The sequence below is a fragment of the Polyodon spathula genome, chromosome 50 (genome assembly GCF_017654505.1).
Source record: "Polyodon spathula isolate WHYD16114869_AA chromosome 50, ASM1765450v1, whole genome shotgun sequence".
NCBI lineage: Eukaryota > Metazoa > Chordata > Actinopteri > Acipenseriformes > Polyodontidae > Polyodon > Polyodon spathula.
This window is the reverse complement of record NC_054583.1, coordinates 566,298-586,369: the sequence shown is the minus strand read 5'-3', so window position 1 is coordinate 586,369 and position 20,072 is coordinate 566,298. Positions and strand designations below refer to the sequence as shown.

General features: G+C 40.0%; 2 protein-coding genes across 2 annotated transcripts; one reads left to right on the top strand and one right to left on the bottom strand.

The window, feature by feature from the left end:
- Window positions 1-301: 301 nt before the first annotated feature.
- Window positions 302-15,188, top strand: si:ch211-11k18.4. Its single transcript, XM_041238657.1, has 12 exons — window positions 302-632; window positions 2,481-2,592; window positions 3,099-3,192; window positions 3,484-3,538; window positions 4,085-4,225; window positions 6,846-7,006; window positions 7,176-7,274; window positions 7,707-7,852; window positions 7,991-8,162; window positions 13,325-13,437; window positions 13,519-13,603; window positions 13,885-15,188. The coding sequence occupies exons 1-12, from the start codon at window positions 515-517 to the stop codon at window positions 13,939-13,941; spliced, it is 1,353 nt and encodes a 450-aa protein (XP_041094591.1). The 5' UTR covers window positions 302-514; the 3' UTR covers window positions 13,942-15,188.
- Window positions 15,189-16,040: 852 nt separating this feature from the next.
- Window positions 16,041-19,091, bottom strand: nupr1b (nuclear protein 1b). Its single transcript, XM_041238693.1, has 3 exons — window positions 18,877-19,091; window positions 18,174-18,326; window positions 16,041-16,510 (listed from the first exon to the last, which is right to left on the bottom strand). The coding sequence occupies exons 1-2, from the start codon at window positions 18,974-18,976 to the stop codon at window positions 18,196-18,198; spliced, it is 231 nt and encodes a 76-aa protein (XP_041094627.1). The 5' UTR covers window positions 18,977-19,091; the 3' UTR covers window positions 16,041-16,510; window positions 18,174-18,195.
- Between the last annotated feature and the right edge of the window lie 981 nt (window positions 19,092-20,072).

Sequence of the window (20,072 nt, the reverse complement as noted above, 5' to 3'; positions counted from 1 at the left end):
CACCAACAAGATGGAATTCTATTGCAGAGTCAAACTGAACACGATTGAAAGTCGCTATAAATTGCATGTGTTATACCACGCCTGTGTTCCTATTGTTATGCCCACTTCACAACTCCCGAAATCCACGTTATTGTGGCATGTAAGTTATGCCACGCGCGACACGTTTGAACAGGTGACGCGTCCATCAGAAACAGGAAAGGATCGTGATGTTGGGATTTGTAGTTTTTTCTGTCCCCTTCTCGACTTCGATTCCCATACAATCCGAACGTCGTATAAAACTACTATTCCCGCTACGCTTAGCGCCACAGACAGGGGGTGCCGGCTGTGTTGACGTGGAAGGGAGTCGGTGTTAAATCTCAAACCGGGTCTATTCAAATTTGTGATTTACTTAAAGCGAGCGCAGTTGTTAGATTTTCGTTCTAATAGCGGGTTGCTACTCGTTGTTTTATCCAAGCTAAAAACTTCACGGTTTATTTCTTTAAAACACGAATTCATTTATATATTCGGCGAAGTTATGTCAGGGAAGGTGAAGTCTAGGGCCGCGGCCAATGCCGACTCGATGGCTGGGAGCGTCTCCTGCAACGAGCGCATTCTGCGGGAGTGTCACCAACTCTACACCGAGGAGGAGAGCGGTATTATTATTATTATTATTATTATTATTATTATTATTATTATTATAACTAGAAGTGTAGTAATTGCTGTTTCTTCTTGCTACTATTTACTTTTGTGTTGTTATTGTAGTCATTTCATAGAGCAGTAGTGTTGTTGTCTGTTATTACCGTTATTTATTTACTTATTTACAAAGCGCTCCGTAGCGGAATTTACTTGCATTGAAACCCGTGTTTTTTAGTTTTTGTTTTATTAGACACATATTCTATTTAACAAATACATTACCCAACGCCTCTTACCGCTACATAAACACATTAGTCAATAAGTCTCTTTCTCTCATTCTCATTTATTTTATTTTTTTCAAATAAGCTTTATTAGTATGACGGGGATTAGTTTAAGCACGTTATAAAACACATACATGAACAAATAGCACCCCCATTCCCAGTACATCCCTAGAGCAAACCCTCCACCCCTTTAATATATGCACTAGTAAGACCTCATCTTGAATATTGTGTGCAGTTCTGGTCACCTCGCTATAAAAAAGATATTGCTGCTCTAGAAAGAGTGCAAAGAAGAGCGACCAGAATTATTCCAGGCTTAAAAGGCATGTCATATGCAGACAGGCTAAAAGAATTGAATCTGTTCAGTCTTGAACAAAGAAGACTACGTGGCGACCTAATTCAAGCATTCAAAATTCTAAAGGGTATTGACAGTGTCGACCCAAGGGACTTTTTCGACCTGAAAAAAGAAACAAGGACCAGGGGTCACAAATGGAGATTAGACAAAGGAGCATTCAGAACAGAAAATAGGAGGCACTTTTTTACACAGAGAATTGTGAGGGTCTGGAATCAACTCCCCAGTAATGTTGTTGAAGCTGACACCCTGGGATCCTTCAAGAAGCTGCTTGATGAGATTCTGGGATCAATAAGCTACTAACAACCAAATGAGCAAGATGGTCCGAATGGCCTCCTCTCGTTTGTAAACTTTCTTATGTTCTTATGTACACACATACATACAGTTAAACTCTGTTTATCACCGTGGTAGGGGTGACATGTACTCTTCAGATGTATTTTATTAAGCTAAAAGCCAATCAAATGTATTGTAATGTCAGCTTTATGAATAATATTATACCCAATGCAAAATACGATTATTGAAAATAACAGGATTACAATTTCTTTATTTCTTAGACACGAATCCATTGCGTGTGACTAGAATGCATGAACAAAATACAGAAACTAGTAATGTAAACCCAATTAGCGTTTACTGGAGATGTATGCAGTGTATTACAAAGAGAAGAATGTTTTTAAATGAGTTTACTTTGACATACACCTCCAACCTCCCTGTAAACTAAGTGGAGTGTCCAGCAGCTAGAAATATCACATACCACTCATTTATTCCACGCATTAATATTAAATAATGATAGCTAAGTGCTGCTAGTTTTCTGGGATTTCAAACAAAAATGTTTCTGAAATGATGCCCCTGTGTGGCAAGTATTTAGAACTGCCTTACTTGGGGAATAATTACCTTCAAAAGAACAGGACTTGCTCTTTTCTTTAATAAACTATAAGTGGGAATTCCAGGTGAGCTCTGTGCAGTGTGCCATTTGGTGCTACTTGCATGTGTTTGTAATTAATGCTTCTAAGTACATGCTTATGCTGAAACGCCTGCCCAGTTTTGTAGGTTTGCAGTTACTAAAACTGTTTGCTTGGTTTGTTATACAGTTAAACACAATAATGCAAAAGCTTTATTTTTACAGTTGGTGATTAGTTATCAACATTAAAAATGATGTCAAACTTAAATTAGAGCTTTGTTGGGTTTTCAGTTCTGATCTCCATCACCTCTGCTTTTTATAATTCTCTCTCTGTTTTCAGGTCTGATCACCATTGCCTCTGCTCTGGGTCTCTCTCTCCTCCCCCCTCGTAAGAAGATCACCGTCATGCTGATGGGAAACCACTCTGCCGGGAAGAGCTCCTTCATCAACTGGTCAGTGTGGATCCGTGTGTGAGTGACTGACTGACCAAGAGTGGATCTAACTGCTATGCAACAATAGTCTTCCATTCCTGTGATGATAACCAGCATTATTGCTGCATGGATGGAAATAAGACTTGTATTCCATTTAGATCCATTCCTTGTTTCACCATGAGTTTAGTAAGACACACCTCAGCTTGTTAGCTATACACACTGTGGCTAATCAAGCTGGTAGGGAATCCTGGAATGGCTGAAACTGCTATGCAATAGGGGTCTTGTATAGCAATAGGGGACTCCATCTCTGATTGTAGAGTGTGTGATTTATATTTTTATACTGTATCTATGCAGGTGTATTGAGCGTGTCTGCATCTAGTTCTATGTTAATACTATGTGTCTGCTTGGGTAACCTAGTGTGTATTCGAATGTAGTTTTCCTGTCTCTGTGTGCCTCTCAGGTGTAACACGGTGTTTCCCTGTCTCTGTGTGTATAAGACTGTGTATTAATGATCTCTCTCTCTCTAGGTACATTGAGGAGCACATCCAGCGCACCGGTGTGGCAATTGAGACGCAGGGGTTCAGCTTCATCACCAGCGGAAGGAAGAGGGAGTCGCTCACGGTGAGGGAGGGGGGGGTGCAGAGGAGCACTACCTGACTGGGATGGAGCTTGCTGAAGACCTTACAAACACAAGTTATTAAGAGTATCAGATTCTGTCATTAACGCTTACATTATTACATAGATCTAGAGACGCGTTTGTCCGATTGTGATGAAACTAAAGACCCTTAATGTTATTGAGAGTATCAGAATCTGGGGGTCTATGGAGGCTAGCTGTCTGGTATTTGAATCTGGGGGTGCGCGGACGCTGTTTGGGGGTGACTGTTGCGGACTCATTTGTTCTTCCTGTTTCAGGGTAATGCCACGCTGCACCTGTACCCCCATTTTAAACCCCTGCAAGAGTTCAAAGGTGAGCATATTACTCCTGTTTTGGCCTTTTTACATTTGTTCCCTGTGCAGCATAGAATTGACTAAGATTTTGCTGTTAACTTACAAGGCCCTAAATGGATTAGCATCTAGTTATTTGCAGGAGTTACAACAAAAGCAACAGGGGAGGTAGGGCTTTTTCTTTTAGCTCTAAATGATAGAATGCTATGCCTTCGTTTATCGGGGAAGCTGGGACCGTTAGTTTAAGTAGACTAGAAACACACTTTTATAAAATGGTTTTTAATGTAAGTTTAGAATTGCTGCTTTTGTGTTGTGTATACTGTATTTCAGTGGTCTCACTGTGGCAGTTGTATGTGTGACATGCTATATGTATTGTAGTTTTTTTTTTATGTGCTCTACGGTGCATTGTGATAGTTTTGTATAAAAAGCGCTATATAAATTAAATAATTCGGGGCAACCGAAAATGTGTTTTGAAGTCCTTATTTTCATTTTGAAGTTTCTTCTGGTTATTTAATTTCTCTCTCTCTCCTCTCTCCCTTCTTTCTCCTTTCCCCCCTCCTCTCTCTAGGAGTCTCTGAGTACCTCAGCACTGAGATCTCTACCTCCAAGCAGAAAAAGTTCAGTCTGGTCACTTTCGTGGACACCCCGGGACTCGTGGACGGGGACATGAAGTACCCCTTTGACGTGGACAAGGCCATTCTGTGGCTCGGTGAGGGGAGGGGGGGTGGTGTGTGTGGTGTCAGACACACTGTGGTTTCAGGGCTTGAATTTCAGCGTGGGATTGCTGAAATTTTCTTGTACGTGATTCTCGGACGCTATCTTTAAGCATTATAGAAACTCGGTACACAGCAGTAAGTAATCAGTTTTGAAAAAAAGACAATATTAAGTCTATCTAGGTGTTCTGTTGTTTTTTTTAGCCGTCAATGAATATTTTATATATACAGCCCTGGAAGAAATTAAGAGACCACTGCAAAATGATCAGTTTCTCCAGTTTTACTATTTATAGGTATGTGTTTGGGTAAAATGAACATTTGTTTTATTCTATAAACTACTGACAACATTTCTCCCAAATTCCAAATAAAAATATTGTCATTTAGAGCATTTATTTGCAGAAAATGACAACTGGTCAAAATAACAAAAAAGATGCAGTGTTGTCAGACCTCGAATAATGCAAAGAAAATATATTCATTTTTAAACAACACAATACTAATGTTTTAACTTAGGAAGAGTTCAGAAATCAATATTTGGTGGAATAACCCTGATTTTCAATCACAGCTTTCATGTGTCTTGGCATGCTCTCCACCAGTCTTACACATTGATGTTGGGTGACTGCCACTCCTGGCGCAAAAATTCAAGCAGCTCGGCTTTGTTTGATGGCTTGTGACCATTCATCTTCCTCTTGATCACATTCCAAAGGTTTTCAATGGGGTTCAGGTCTGGAGATTGGGCTGGCCATGACAGGGTCTTGATCTGGTGGTCCTCCATCCACACCTTGATTGACCTGGCTGTGTGGCATGGAGCATTGTCCTGCTGGAAAAAACAATCCTCAGAGTTGGGGATCATTGTCAGAGCAGAAGGAAGCAAGTTTTCTTCCAGGACAACCTTGTACTTGGCTTGATTCATGCCAAAGCTGCCCGATTCCAGCCTTGCTGAAGCACCCCCAGATCATCACCGATCCTCCACCACATTTCACAGTGGGTGCAAGACACTGTGGCTTGTAGGCATCTCCAGGTCTCTGTCTAACCATTAGATGACCAGGTGTTGGGCAAAGCTGAAAATTGGACTCATCGGAGAAGATGACCTTACTCCAGTCCTCTACGGTCCAATCCTTATGGTCTTTTGCAAACCTCAGCCTGGCTCTTCTTTGCTTCTCATTGATGAAGGGCTTTTTTCTAGCTTTGCACGACTTCAGCCCTGCCCCTAGGAGCCTGTTTCGAACCGTCCTCGCCGTGCACTTCACCCCAGCTGCCGTTTGCCATTCTTTTTGTAGGTCACTTGATGTCATCCTACGGTTGCTGAGTGACATTCGAATGAGTTGGCGGTCATCCCGTTCAGTGGAGAGTTGTTTTCGCCCTCTGCCGGTCTGTAGCTTTGTTGTCCCCAATGTGTGCTGCTTGACCTTGTTCTTATGAACCTCCGTCTTTGAAATTAAGGATTGAAGCAACCCGATGCTCACTGTATCCCTCTGCCAGTAAAGCCAGAATTGAACCCTTCTTTTCCTCACTCAAAACTTTCCTTTTCAACTCTTTGGGCATGGTCAATAGTTATTTTTTTATTCCAATTACTTTTGAGGTACTACTAGCACTGTTTTGCCATCCAGCTGGTCCTATTGCAAGAGGATAGTGATGACCACAGGAGTGGTTTTTATACTTTTCCTTGTTAAATAAGATTTGGTTCAGGTGATCCCCTAATCAGTACCTCATTCAGTAGAATGAGGTGTGCCTGTGTTGGAATTCAACAGACACTGGAATGGAATGGCTGCCATTCCATTCGAGATGCAGATTTAAGAAAAATTTGCAGTGGTCTGTTAATTTTTTCCAGAGCTGTGTGTGTGTGTGTGTGTGTGTGTGTGTGTGTGTTGTAATGTATATATATATATATATATATATATATATATATATATATATATATATATATATATATATATATATATATATATATATATATAGCAATGACCAAACATGATTTTTTTGGAAAAGCATTTTTTTTCTCATTCTCATCTCTACCACATAGTATGTCTGATCCTGTTGCAACTTAAATAATGTGAAAGGACATTTCATGGCTGTTGATTTGATATGTTATATGTATGCAATACAAACACCAGTAATTAAACATACATAAGTGATAACCGTGAAAAATAGGGCTGTGTGTAAAGAGTTAAACTAAATGGAGCGCTGGATAAAAAAAAGCACCTTTTTCTTCTGCTGCAGCAAAATACTTCACGTCAGGCAACAGCAAAAGCAATGGAGAGCGCTGTGTCTCACAGTGATGAACAGCTGTTTGGTCTCCTGAATGCAGTTTATCTTAAAGCAACACCAGATGCTGTAAAACCCCCCCCCCCCCCCCCCCCCCCCCCAGCACAACTGAAATTCAAGCCCTGGGTCTTATATCACGATACAGACCTCTATTAGATAAAATACAATCGTGTAAAGAAAGCAATGCAATTCATCGATACACAGTGAATAGGTACGGCCCTAAATAATAATGATAGTACCGGTGTTGATAGCAATAATATTGATCATTATGATCATTTTAAGGATTTATATCTACATGGAGAATCTGAATTTAATAGTATTAATGACGCTGATGTTAATGCTTGCTTTTTCCAGGGGAGTTGTGTGACCTCGTCCTGGTGTTTTTTGACCCCATGGGTCAGGCACTGTGCAAACGCACCCTGAACATTGTGGAGAACCTGAACCAGGGCAACGGAGATAAACTGAGATTCTATCTGAGCAAAGCAGACGAGGCAGGGAGCGAGAGCGACAGACAGGTGAGAGGAGAGAGAGAGAGAGAGAGAGAGATAAAAAAGCAAGAAAGCTGTACTGTGATGAAAGCAATGCTAAATTGTATTTTGAAGAAACTACAGCTCCCAGCACCATCTGCAATACAGGCATGCTGTGAGCTGTAGTTTCTGAACCAGTGTCTGTCTCCCTGTGCAGAGGGTGATGATGCAGATTGTTCAGGAGCTGTGCAAGAGGCCCGGGCTGAACAAGTGTGGTTTCGATATGCCAACGATCTACATACCCAACCCCAACAGAGTGAGTGTGGGTCTGTCTCTTTCTTTCTTCGTGTATGTGTGTCTACACTGACATCATTAATACAAATACAAAATTGCAGCTGCAACTCTCATACAACTGGGAGAATACACCTGTCTGTGTCTGACAATAGGTATGATGAAGACGCAAGAGCCCAAACACTTGACTCTTATTTTCATTTATTAATTTTTTTCACCCTATGCAGTTTCTGATTGAGTGTTCTGAAGTTCGGGATGAACAACCTATAATATCACAAGACCCACTCAACAAACAAACATACACGAGAAGAAGCAGTGACTTCCATATCTCTGTCACGCACATATCACACTTCTCTGCTTGACCTGGTTTCTTCTATTTTCAATAACACTGATGAAGGCAGTGGAGCCCAAGTGCTTGTCTGCTGCATTTCTGAGTGTGTTCCTGTTTGTTTTGTAGCCGAGTCGCTGTGTGAATCAGATTGAGGAGGCATGTCGCACGATCGAGAGAACGATAAACCAGACCGTGCAAAACACACTGAACTCTGTCGAGAAGGACTGCGAGCTCATATCAGAGGCTGTGGAGAAGAGACTGAGAGTGGACAGGTAGAAAGGAGAGAAGGGAGGGGACAGGGAGAGGGGAGAGGACTGAGAGGAGGAGGGGGAGAATACACCAGGGAAGAGGAGTGTGTGTTGTATTGGTTTTTAACCCTGCCTCTGTCTCTCTCTCTCTCTCTTTCTCAGCGAGTCCTGCTCTTATAACCGGAGAGCTCGCACTCAGGGGTGTGTCTTTGGGATGTTGGGGTTCCTGCTCCCCCTCTTCCTGCTTGCCTCTTTGATTTTGGGGAGCCTCTCGCGAAATGTCCTGGTTTTGGCTTTGGGAGAGGACGGGACAGAGACTCTGTCGCTATACCTGGTGAGTGTTAAATACAAAAGATCATGAACCAGCCCCTTGTAGTGGATATTTATAACTTAATATTCATTATCTAGGGTGAATAAAGTTAAACACAGATGTTGGTGTCTAAATGAATTACAGTTAAGGCTACGATTTTGTCACGGAGATCACGGAAATCGTGAATTTGAACAAAAGTCTGAAATCTTGGAAATGGATGTAAAAACACATTCGGTTAGGCACTGCTGTTATTTCCTTTTAAATGCAGTGTGTCATGCACTGAAAATACAAATCTGAGTTGTTTGGTTGTGTAGCACATAGCATTTTACGTGTAGATATGTAGGTCAGCGAATGAGATTTGTATTGTAGCTGAGCAAGCATGTAAATAAACACAGATTGGATGTTAGTGTAAATCTTATAGTGTGATCTTCACATACAGCATTTGTTAATTTTATTTTTTGAAAGTGGGCTTGCGTCTTCAAAAAATATTAATTTAATACTTACATTTTATTTCTTAACTTTTTTCATACAATAGTGTACAAGTAGTCTGTTGAAAAGAAATACTCAGTTTCTCTAAACTAAACATTTCTAAACAAAGTACTTCAGACTGCCATTGAACATCTTTTATTTCCTGCAAACTGTAGGTAAAGCAAGAGCTTCTGTTTTCTAGTCCTTTTTTTTCTGATCCGCAAGCCCTGTTTGGATGTGGCGTCTGTATGTGTGCTTTGACCTTTTGTAATTAGTGTGCTCAAAAAATTATTAACCATATATTTAATCAGAATTTCAAATATATTTAAAACATTAAAATGCAGGGTTCTCCCTAGGCCATTCAGCCAGACGAGGTTGCTGTCGCCACCTAGCTGAAAAATCCTGATCTGCCCATCTTGCAGATGCTACTGTGCCTTTAACAATAAGGATTGACTGCGCTTCTAGCAGACTAGATCACTTGCGCGTTGCTAGGTGAAAAAAAAATAATAATCATCATGACAGGGTTCTACATTTTAGATCTTTTACTGCTGGTCCCTTGTGCCACTGAGGTAGTGTTTTTACTGGCCCGGATACAATTTTAACTGGCCCAATAATAAGTACAAAACTGGCCATGTTTTATTCACCGCTGCAAGTTTATCGGTAAGCTGGAAGTACATCCACCAGTGACTTGATTTAAAACAGTTAGGTGACATTAAATATGGCAACTAATTGGAATTGTTCAAACAATGATTTAGTTTTTTTTTTTTTTTTTTTTTTTATTTATAATATTTCTTAGTTATACATGAATAACTTTGAGAAACTCTACAAAATGTTACAATTCGTGATATAACCGACTCGCGGCGGGCCCACACCCCTCCCGATCCAACCGGTCCACAGGAGTATTCTCTGAGAGGAGGGTATACGCATGGTAACTGGGGACATCAGACGGCCCACGTACGTGTCGAACGGACATTTGACGGGTATCGACGCAACTGGAGACTGTGACATCGTGACTCCACGACTGCCGTGTGCGAGAAGCCTCCTGTCGCACACAAGCAGAAGAGGTGAGCTCAGACGCGTCCCAAAAACATAGAACATCTCACTAAACACTACTAACAGGTGATACTTCCACGATAAATTTTTTTCCAATAATAACAAAATAATAATAATAATTGACTTGGACTTTCATTAACCGATCAGCTTTGATGAAAATTAAAAAAAAAAAAAAAAAAAAAAAAAAAAAGCTTTATAATTGTAATACTTTAAAAGGTTAAAGTTCCTAAATTAATGGGATTTGGTAGGACTTTTTACTTGGCGATTTACAGTATTCTTGTCTACTATAGATTTAATTTATTTTGTCCACAGTCCACATTGACAGATTCCATGGGGGCATCTATGTTGTGTATACATTGTTTACAGTGAATCAACGGCTTTTTTTCTTGGTGAGTCTGGTGGCTCATGGAGTTTAACAGATCGGTGAGCACCTAGGCTCACCAGTGGGGCAACTGGTGAGTAAAACAACACACCCACTGTATCGCCCTGCTCTGCAAGTTAATAGCACAGTAATGTATTGGGTTGTGTTGGCTCCATTCAAAAACAAAATAACAATCTTATGGATTATGTGTTTTAACCATTCTGATTATGTGTATACCATATGTTTAAATGGGAATAGCTGATCTATTTTTTAAATCTGGCTTTTTGTACATTTAACATGTTTTGACTAGATGACAATATAAAAAATGAAATAACTAATTATCCCCTGATTAATTTTTAAACTATTCTGTTATTTTTATATACTGTTACTTTTGGCTTCAGAGTTGTTACTACATGGACAGTGCGAGCAACTCGACAGAACTCATAAAATATATTCAGCCTTTTCTCAAATTACTTTTTGTTTAATGCTGACATTAGGAGAACCTTGCAGAATGGCGTAAACTGAATTATCCTACTGTAGACATTCAAGAAATGTATTCATTAAATTAGCTAAGTGCTCCCCAGTGCTTTCTTCCACAGCAATGTGTAAGACTCTAGAACATGCTATATTAAAAACCAGAGCAATACATCAGTAGCTTCCGGACTTTTTCAGCCTGAAAAAAGAAACAAGGACCAGGGGTCACAAATGGAGTTTAGAAAAAGGGGCATTCAGAACAGAAAATAGGAGACACTTTTTTACACAGAGAATTGTGAGGGTCTGGAATCAACTCCCCAGTAATGTTGTTGAAGCTGACACCCTGGGATCCTTCAAGAAGCTGCTTGATGCGATTTTGGGATCAATAAGCTACTAACAACCAAACGAGCAAGATGGGCCCAATGGCCTCCTCTCGTTTGTAAACTTTCTTATGTTCTTATATCTCAATATGCCTTGCAAGATACTGTAAACATCCGTTTCACACACCATATAAACGAGCCGAGTGCACTTGCAAACTGCATTGTGAGCGCAAACAGACTTGGGTCTGAAAAAAACCGAAAGGGGAGGGGGAAAAAAAAAAAAAAAAAAAAACTTTAGCTCACATGCATGGTCTTCCATGGTGGTTTTTCATTTCCGTATGTTTAATAATGTGTACGGTAACCAAAGAGAGCCCACGCTTCAAATAAAGTGGCTAAGCGAAGCCTTTCAATATTTGCTGTTGTAGTTATTTCATCCATTTGACATGCACATATTGGAGTGCTTGTCTGAAAATGAAAATACTGTATTCAAGATTTGAAAATGTTTGTGTACAAAACCCACAACGAAGCTGTTACCACGTGGTCACAGCAATGCTAAAAGTTTACAGGACAATCATAATAAAAAAATAATTGGGGGGGGGTGGTACGTTTTTAAAAATGGGTTTGTAAATTAATTTAAGCAGGAGACAAGCAAATAAAATTTCAATGTGTTGCTTTTTTATTTGCTCAGCAGTGGTGACTACAAACTAACAGTAGCATTTATAAGCGCTGAACTGAGCCGAGAGTACAGACGCAAACAGGGGAGAGGGTAAGAGACGACAAGCGTAACACACTGGGGGCGAGAAAAACACACGAGGATCACACAAAGAGGGTGTGGGGCAGACAAGAGACATGCACATTAAATTAAGAGCAACCGTACAACAATTTAAAATTTTTCAATTAAAAAGAAGAAACTCTTCAATGTATGTCCTGCAGCGAATGCTGGCAGTTAGTATAACACATCTCCACAGAAGAGAGAGAAGCAACTGAGGCTGCCTAAATCCACAGAAGAACTGTGGTCAGTTCTCCAAGATGTTTGGGCCAACCTACAAGACTCATCAAAAACTGTGTGCAAGTGTACCTAGAAGAATTGATGCTGTTTTGAAGGCAAAGGGTGGTCACACCAAATATGGATTTGATGTAGATTTTTCTTCTGTTCACTCACTTTGCATTTTGTTAATTGATAAATATAAACTATTAACATCTATTTGAAAGCATTCTTACTTTTCAGCATTTTCACACCTGCCTAAAACTTTTGCTCAGTACTGTATATATAATAAATCTCTATATATCTCAGTTAAAGGGCATCAGACATTCTTTAAAGGCCATATATGCTGCGTGTTCGTTGTCATGTTTGTCCCATCGAGGAATTTATTTTATTAGTACAGAGTCAGAAGAAAGAAAATGTGCCTAATTGGGGTCTAAAATTTTAACTGCGTTTTAAAAAGTAAGCAGCAGGTTGTTTGAAGCGAGGAGGCGCTGCTGGATCGTACCTGCAGTGCTGATTTAACTTGGATACAACCAACAGGAATACTTCATTATCTGCGCTGACTTGCAAGTTTGATTTCTGAAAGCTGGTTGTTTTACATTCTTTTAGCAGCCTCTGTAGTAGCCTTTCATTTGATGTGCGATTCTGAAGCTAAATAGCGATTGATGTGAATGTGACTAGAAAAAATTCAAAAGATCTGCAAAACAATTAAACTTTACAAGCAGATGGAGGTAATTTGGGAAATTTCTTGACATGATCATCAGCCAAATTATACTTAAGGTTTTTTTATTTATTTATTTTTTAATTTTCTAAATCAAAATAACAATTCACAGTACAGGGACTTTTTCGACCTGAAAAAAGAAACAAGGACCAGGGGTCACAAATGGAGATTAGATAAAGGGACATTCGGAACAGAAAATGAGGCACTTTTTTACACAGAGAATTGTTAGGGTTTGGACCCAACTCCCCAGTAATGTTGTTGAAGCTGACACCCTGGGATCCTTCAAGAAGATGCTTGATGAGATTCTGGGATCAATAAGCTACTAACAACCAAACCAGCAAGCTGGACTGAATGGCCACCTCTCGTTTGTAAAGTTTCTTATGTTCTTAAAGTTAACTGCTTTGGTGTATTTTTTTTAAATGTATGTGTTTAAGGATGTTTATTTTTCTTTGCCTAAGTGCAGTGCACACAGGATGGCAAAGGATTAAAAAAAAAAAAGCCTATCCACAGAATTGATAGGTAGGTTGCATCACTTGCAGTAGTTCATTTAACTCAATAGTTTGAGTTGACCTGCATTGGCCCCTGAGGAGGTGAATTTCGCGGTGATCCCTCAATTTCCCGATTTGTGAAATCCGTGAATTAGGTCATACCCTAGTTATGGGTAATCGGGAACAGCCAAATGCTGTGAATGTAGAAGCCTTTTGGCGACTTTCAAGCGATTTGATTACATTTGATTGTAATGCTAATTTTATATATATATATAATGTGAGTGCTCTCTCTTTCTCTCCCCCTCCTCTCTCTCAGACTCCTCTGGCTAGACTGTGGCAGCTCGTCCCTGAGCAGCAGTACCTGTATGTGTGTCTCGGGCTGGGAGCTCTGAGTCTGATCCTGCTGGTGCTGGCCCGGATCTCATTCAGGTAAGGTGTGTCTCTGTGTGTGTGTGTGTGTGTGTGTGTGTGTGTGTGTGTGTGTTTAATAGTTTAATGATTCCCTTTCAGGACCCGGGTCACCCTGTCTGGCAGACAGAAGAAGCAGCTCTTGCAGAGGAGGGATTACGTACAGGAAGTCGTCAAGCAGAAAAAGGTAGATGCAATCTTATAATACAAACATTTTCATTTATGGAGCATTACATTCATACATGTGTTCATCTAAACCACAATACCTTCAGTGAAAATGATTACATCATAGGAATAGTATGGTAATAAAGGTTACGCTTTTTAAAAGCCTAGTAAGCAAGCCAACAGGAATATATTTATTTACTTGTTGGTAATTAATTTTTATAAATGGGCCCCATGTTTAAGGAAGTAATTAATGTAAACCTTTTTAATGCATTATTTTAAACAAATCTGTTTCTCTCTTTACAGCGACAGTTGTATGAAGAATACCTTCGGCAAAGTGTTGGGGACCAGGACATGGCCTGAGGGGTGGGGGAACTCAATATCTGTCTACTGTGCATCTGAGAGAGCGATTGGGGTAACACATCACCCCACTTTCTTTCTCTGCTACATTAAAAATAAAGGCGTAATTCCGTGAGACCGGATTGGACTACCTGATTTGACTAAACCGTTCCGTGTAGAGCGTGTTCTGCTTGTTCAGGGGAACAGCCCGGTCTGCTCAGAGTTCCATACAGTGAAACATGGTGGAGCCCCACATCCCATAGAACTTTAGAATTTGAGGCAAAAAAAACATTTAAAACAATTAACAGAATTGAGAGGTTTTATTTATCATATAATCAAACAAACTACAAAATTTATCTCACAAGTGTACCAAAAGCAGTATTCCATGTTAGATTTTTCAATGTCACATTTTTTCATTTTGTCAGTCTTTCGTTAAATGGAAAACTACAAAGCGTTATGTCATTCAGTGTGTGTTACTGTAACATTGTTCGGCAGGTTTCTCTCGACCTTTATGAAGTGACAATTGTTAATTCTAGGGTGATGCAAAACTTTTGGCCAGAGCTGATTCTCTGTATTCTATTAGATAAATGACTGCTTGCAATACTGCAAACTACAATAAACGTAGCCTCGACTTACAATACTGTACTGTATAGTGAGATTTAAAAGTAATAATAATTTGACCCATAATAGTATTATTAGTTATAGTTTATTACATATGATATAAATACTGCTTGGAACTTTCTGACTGAAAAAGAACATAAATTTAAAAAATCATCACAAAGCACAAACACCATTGAAAAATTGCTGTCAGCCATGATAACAGAACAAACTGATTTCACGACAAGACTAAAACCTGTTCCACTTCGAACAAGCTGAAGGTGTCCAAGTCTGTCCGCCTCACGAAATTCGGCCTTAATGGGACCAGAAAACTAGCTTGGATATGCAGTACGACACTACAAATTAACAAGGTGCTAACTTTAAACATACACACAAACCATAAAACCATTAGGGCTGTACCGATTCATTGTGTATTGATGAATCGCAGACAGCATAGCTAATTGTAGTTAAGAACTGCAGCTCTCGCATTGACTCACCACTGCTGCAGCTTAGGAGACATGCTGGGACCTGTAGTTACAGCAAAGTACCTATTCACTGTATCAATGAATTAGTTACAATGCAGGGTGGACACATGACTGCCATTGCATAGCAGTTTGACCCATTCCTGGTTTTAATGAGTTTAATAAGAGGATATACCTGAGCTTGTTACCTATACACACTGTGGCAAATCAAGCAGGTAGTAAAGCCTGGAATGGCTGAAACTGCTGTGCAATAGGAGTCTTATTTACATCCTTGGCCTGTGTGTAGTTAAACATTAAAGGTGGGACCAAACTAGCTGGGTGGTTGTGTTTGTGTGTTTTTTTGTTTTTCCTACCTCTACAGGAACACTGAGCCACTTTGTGGCTTGGGACTTGGTTTCAAGAGACCAGGTTTTGGGCCACTGCAGGCACACCAGGGAAGTCTTTGGGTTTAGTATAGCAAAGTGCCTTTGTGTTCCCTCCGCTTTAGAGACAGAAAAAGCCGTGTCGAGTCAGCCTGGATCTCCACCCCTGTAAACTGAGGCCAGTACTTTTGTGAACTGTTGTGTTTTTATATTATACAAAACCAGAAATTGGAATTCAGTAATAAAAACAAATAACAATAATATGAGTTGTATGTGTTTTTACCTTTAGATTTCAGTGTACTTTTATGGGTGGGATGTTTTAATGTAATTTGTGTTTATATATATATATATATATATATATATATATATATATATATATATATATAATATATATATATATATATATATATATATATATAATAAGTATATTATTAATCACAGACTGCAGGGAATGCTTGCTTCTGATCTCCTTGTTGTGGTTATCATGCAAGATAATATAATTAAGTGTTTTGACAGTTTAGGAGCTGATGCCATAGATATGTGTAACAAAGGCAAGACGGGTTCAAATTTGGTTCTAGCCTCAAAGTAGCATTTATTTTATTGATTTAAACAGCGGAGGTATTTAGATCTGCCGCTACTTCACTGCACAATACATAATGAAAGAAGGGCTACATAACTTAGATTCTTTCCCAATTAATTTTATTCCACTTTATAACATTCAGACACCAGCAAGTTGCTAGACGAAAACAACGGACCCCAAACATGCAGGGCTTGCAATATTTCAAAATAAATGCTTGGATTTTCAATTCAGGGTCGTCTATGCTTAGAATGAAAAAAAACATTTGAATACAATATAGCGTAAACAACATCAGTAAAACTAAGGAGAGGGCTCAATACATCGTTATACTACCCTCTCCACTGTCCTGTAAATATGTTCAAACACTTCACATTTCTCAAACGTGAATCGCCAAGATTTCTCTGAATAGAGGGAGAGCCCGTCTGCTTTTATCTTCGAATCGGGTTCCAGTCTTTCAGAGCGAGGGCGTTTCTCTCATCCCTCTCATCCCTCTCTCATCCCTCTCTCGTTCGTGTCCAGTTCGCGGCAGTGCGTCAGTAACGAGTTTGTCTGTCCGTGAGGATCGGCTTTTGAACCTGAGTAAGACAAACATGATGCAACGTGACCAGTGGCGGGGAAGAGAAAGACACTCGGTAAGGTTTCTGCCAGAGTAACAGTGTATGAAAGAGTCCTTGAAAGAATACACAAGTCCCAATTGGGTACACAAACCGCATCCAATACATGCATGTTATTTTAGGTCAGTGGCGGCTGGTGACAGTCACTGGAGGCACAAGTAGGGGCGGGACGATTTTAAAACTTTGTTTTCACATAATGTACAATGTATCTTTTTTGCCTAATCCATAGCATTCTAAGGTCATTAGTAATCTCTTGTAAGGGGTAACATCTGCAATAATATTGAACATTTAAACAAAGTAGTTTTTTTTTGTTTGTCTGTTTTTATATTTGTTTTTGAAAAACAACATAAGAACATAAGAACATAAGAAAGTTTACAAACGAGAGGAGGCCATTTGGCCCATCTTGCTCGTTTGGTTGTTAGTAGCTTATTGATCCCAAAATCTCATCAAGCAGCTTCTTGAAGGATCCCAGGGTGTCAGCTTCAACAACATTACTGGGGAGTTGATTCCACACCCTCACAATTCTCTGTGTAAAAAAGTGTCTCATATTTTCTGTTCTGAATGCCCCTTTTTCTAAACTCCATTTGTGACCGCTGGTCCTTGTTTCTTTTTTCAGGCTGAAAAAGTCCCTTGGGTCGACACTGTCAATACCTTTTAGAATTTTGAATGCTTGAATTAGGTCGCCACATAGTCTTCTTTGTTCAAGACTGAACAGATTCAATTCTTTTAGCCTGTCTGCATATGACATGCCTTTTAAGCCCAGAATAATTCTGGTCGCTCTTCTTTGCACTCTTCTTTGCACTCTTTCTACAACCTGTTATATATATCTGCAGTATGTGTTAATCGTGATCGTGCTGTTAGTTCAGCAGCTTGTTCTGAAAACTGAAGCCTCCTTCTCCTGGCTGAGGCGATGCGACATGCCTGGGATATGTTTAGGTAGAGTTGCTGTGTGCACTTTGATTTCAGCTCGTCAGTATTGCGGTTACTGTACCGCCGCTAACAGCAAACCGCATTCTCGAGTACTGATTTATTTGATATACTACATTTACACAGACAGGCAGGCCAGCGAGGAAGCAGAACAGTCTACACAGAAAACACGCAGAGATCGAACGGAGATTTTCTTTCAAAATACACGGATGCTGTATTTACTTATTTTCGGGCGGAAATGACTTGGAACAGCGAGCGAATAAACTAACAGTTTGAAAGAAGGCATTCGAGGACCTTTAAGAAACATTTAAGCCTTTGTCTTGGCCAATCGGGTTAAAGGAAATGAGCGATGTTTTTAAAGCAATAGCGGTGCTTGAACGAGGGACGGGGGGGTCATTTCGGGTAGCTACAATGATGCAAGCAAGAACGCTGTAACAGGAGCGAATCTAAATGTGAATGCTTATTCGCACTGTTCATTTCTTTTTCTTCCAAACTTTGTCTCCTCTGGGGCTCTCTTGAGTGCGATCGTCTATTCCTCCACCACTGAACGTGGTCAGACCTATGAGAACAAAGTGTTTCTCTGTCCAAAGTTAATTCAGGAAATGTTTAACAGTTTTAAATATCTCTGTCTGCCTCTCTCACTCCCCCCCCTCACCTCTGTCCTCTCTTCTCCCTGTATCCCTCACTCCTTTCTCACCTCTCTCTCTGTTCTCGCCTCCTCACTGCCTCCTCGCTTTCTTCTCGCTGCGTTGCAGTTTTTCGCTCAGTTTTCTCTCGTGTCCGGCGGGGTTTGGTCGGTTCGTATTCTCGCTCGCCTCCTTCTTCGACCGGCCCTTCCGCGAAGAGGCCACTGCAACAGAAAGGGAAATGAATTTAAATCCGTCTATCTATCTAGCTATCCATCTGTCTGTCTGTCTGTCTATCTATCTATCTGTCTATCTGTCTGTCTGTCTGTCTGTCTATCTATCTATCTATCTATCTATCTATCTATCTGTCTGTCTGTCTGTCTATCTATATCTATCTATCTATCTATCTATCTATCCATCTGTCTGTCTATCTATCTATCTATCTATCTATCCGTCTGTCTGTCTATCTATCTATCTATCCGTCTGTCTGTCTATCTATCTATCTATCTATCTATCTATCTATCTATCTATCCATCCATCCGTCTGTCTGTCTATCTATCTATCCGTCTGTCTATCTATCTATCCGTTTGTCTGTCTGTCTATCCTATAAATCTGTCTGTCTGTCTCTATCTATCTATCCGTCTGTCTGCCTATATATCCGTCTGTCTATCTATCTATCTATCTAAGCACGCCCTCCCGTTTGAAGTCTGCCTGTCTAACAGAAACTAAAAGGGTGTTTTCTTTCTTTTTGTCTTTCTTTCTCTGTAAACTCACCGCAGTAGCGCTCGCTCAGGTTGTAATATTCATACTGGTCGAAATACTCCCCCTCGAACCAGGTAGGCTGCAGATTGTTCACTTCCACGAAGCTGTTCATCTTTACAATGAAACTGCTGGGCACGTCTGTGCGATTACTGCGAGGGTAGATCTGATCTGATCTCTTCTCTTCTTCTCTTCTCTTCTCGTTCACTCTGAGCTGTTCTTGTTGCTTATCATCCGAGCGCTCAGTCCCTTCCTTATATCTCGCCTCTCTGCCAGTCCCTCCCTCTATCCCTCCATCTCTCCACCTTTCTACCCCTCCCTCTCCCCCCCGCCCTTCTCTTGTTTACGTTCTAAAATGGTACAGAACGTTCCGTTTTTTATTTTTCTTCATCTTCATCCCCATCTGACTTTCTCTTAGATTCTTTCTTGTCCTCGGTCTCTCCCGCATTATTTGGCTTTTCTCCCCCTTTCCCCGCAGTCTTTCTTTTCCTCAACATCCCTCTCCTATTTATTTTACTTTTCACTTTCTCGCCACCTCTCCATTCCCTTGTATTATATAACCCGTAATCACAGCGTGTGTTATTATGAAGAATTTAAAATAAATCTTTTTTGATCTGTGACTCAGACAGGAAGAAAGTGGTCTCGTCGCCATGGTAACAAAACAACGCCCCTTTCCTCTGCAAACCAAAATAAACACAGCGAGCAAGACAAAAACAGTTACAGCAGCATTGCATCAGAAATGCAAGCTTTCTTTCTCTCTTTCTTTCTAAACATTGTCTTTCTACCTAGATTCATATTTCTAGCTGTCTATCAATATACCTGGCTGTCTCTGTGCTCATATAACCAATGCTACAGCTTTCTAAAGTACACTAACCTCTGTGTCTGTCTCAGTCCCTCCCCCTCCACATACAGTTGAAAACATCACATGAACTAATTCATCAGACTGTCAATATTGACCTGGCTGTGAAGAATGTCAGGTGGTAGTTTGGCTAAATATTTATATATATATAAAGAGTCCCAGGCGTGTGTAATCAGAGATTAGCTTCAAGGACACAATGACCTCATGCAAAACATGACTGTGTTTATTTACATATAGATTCAAACAAACTTTCTACATTCTTTTTGGATTGAAATATTATACTGTAAAAAAAAACATGATTCAGACAACCCCTGTAACATTCAATAGCCATAGTTTTATATATTATACTGGA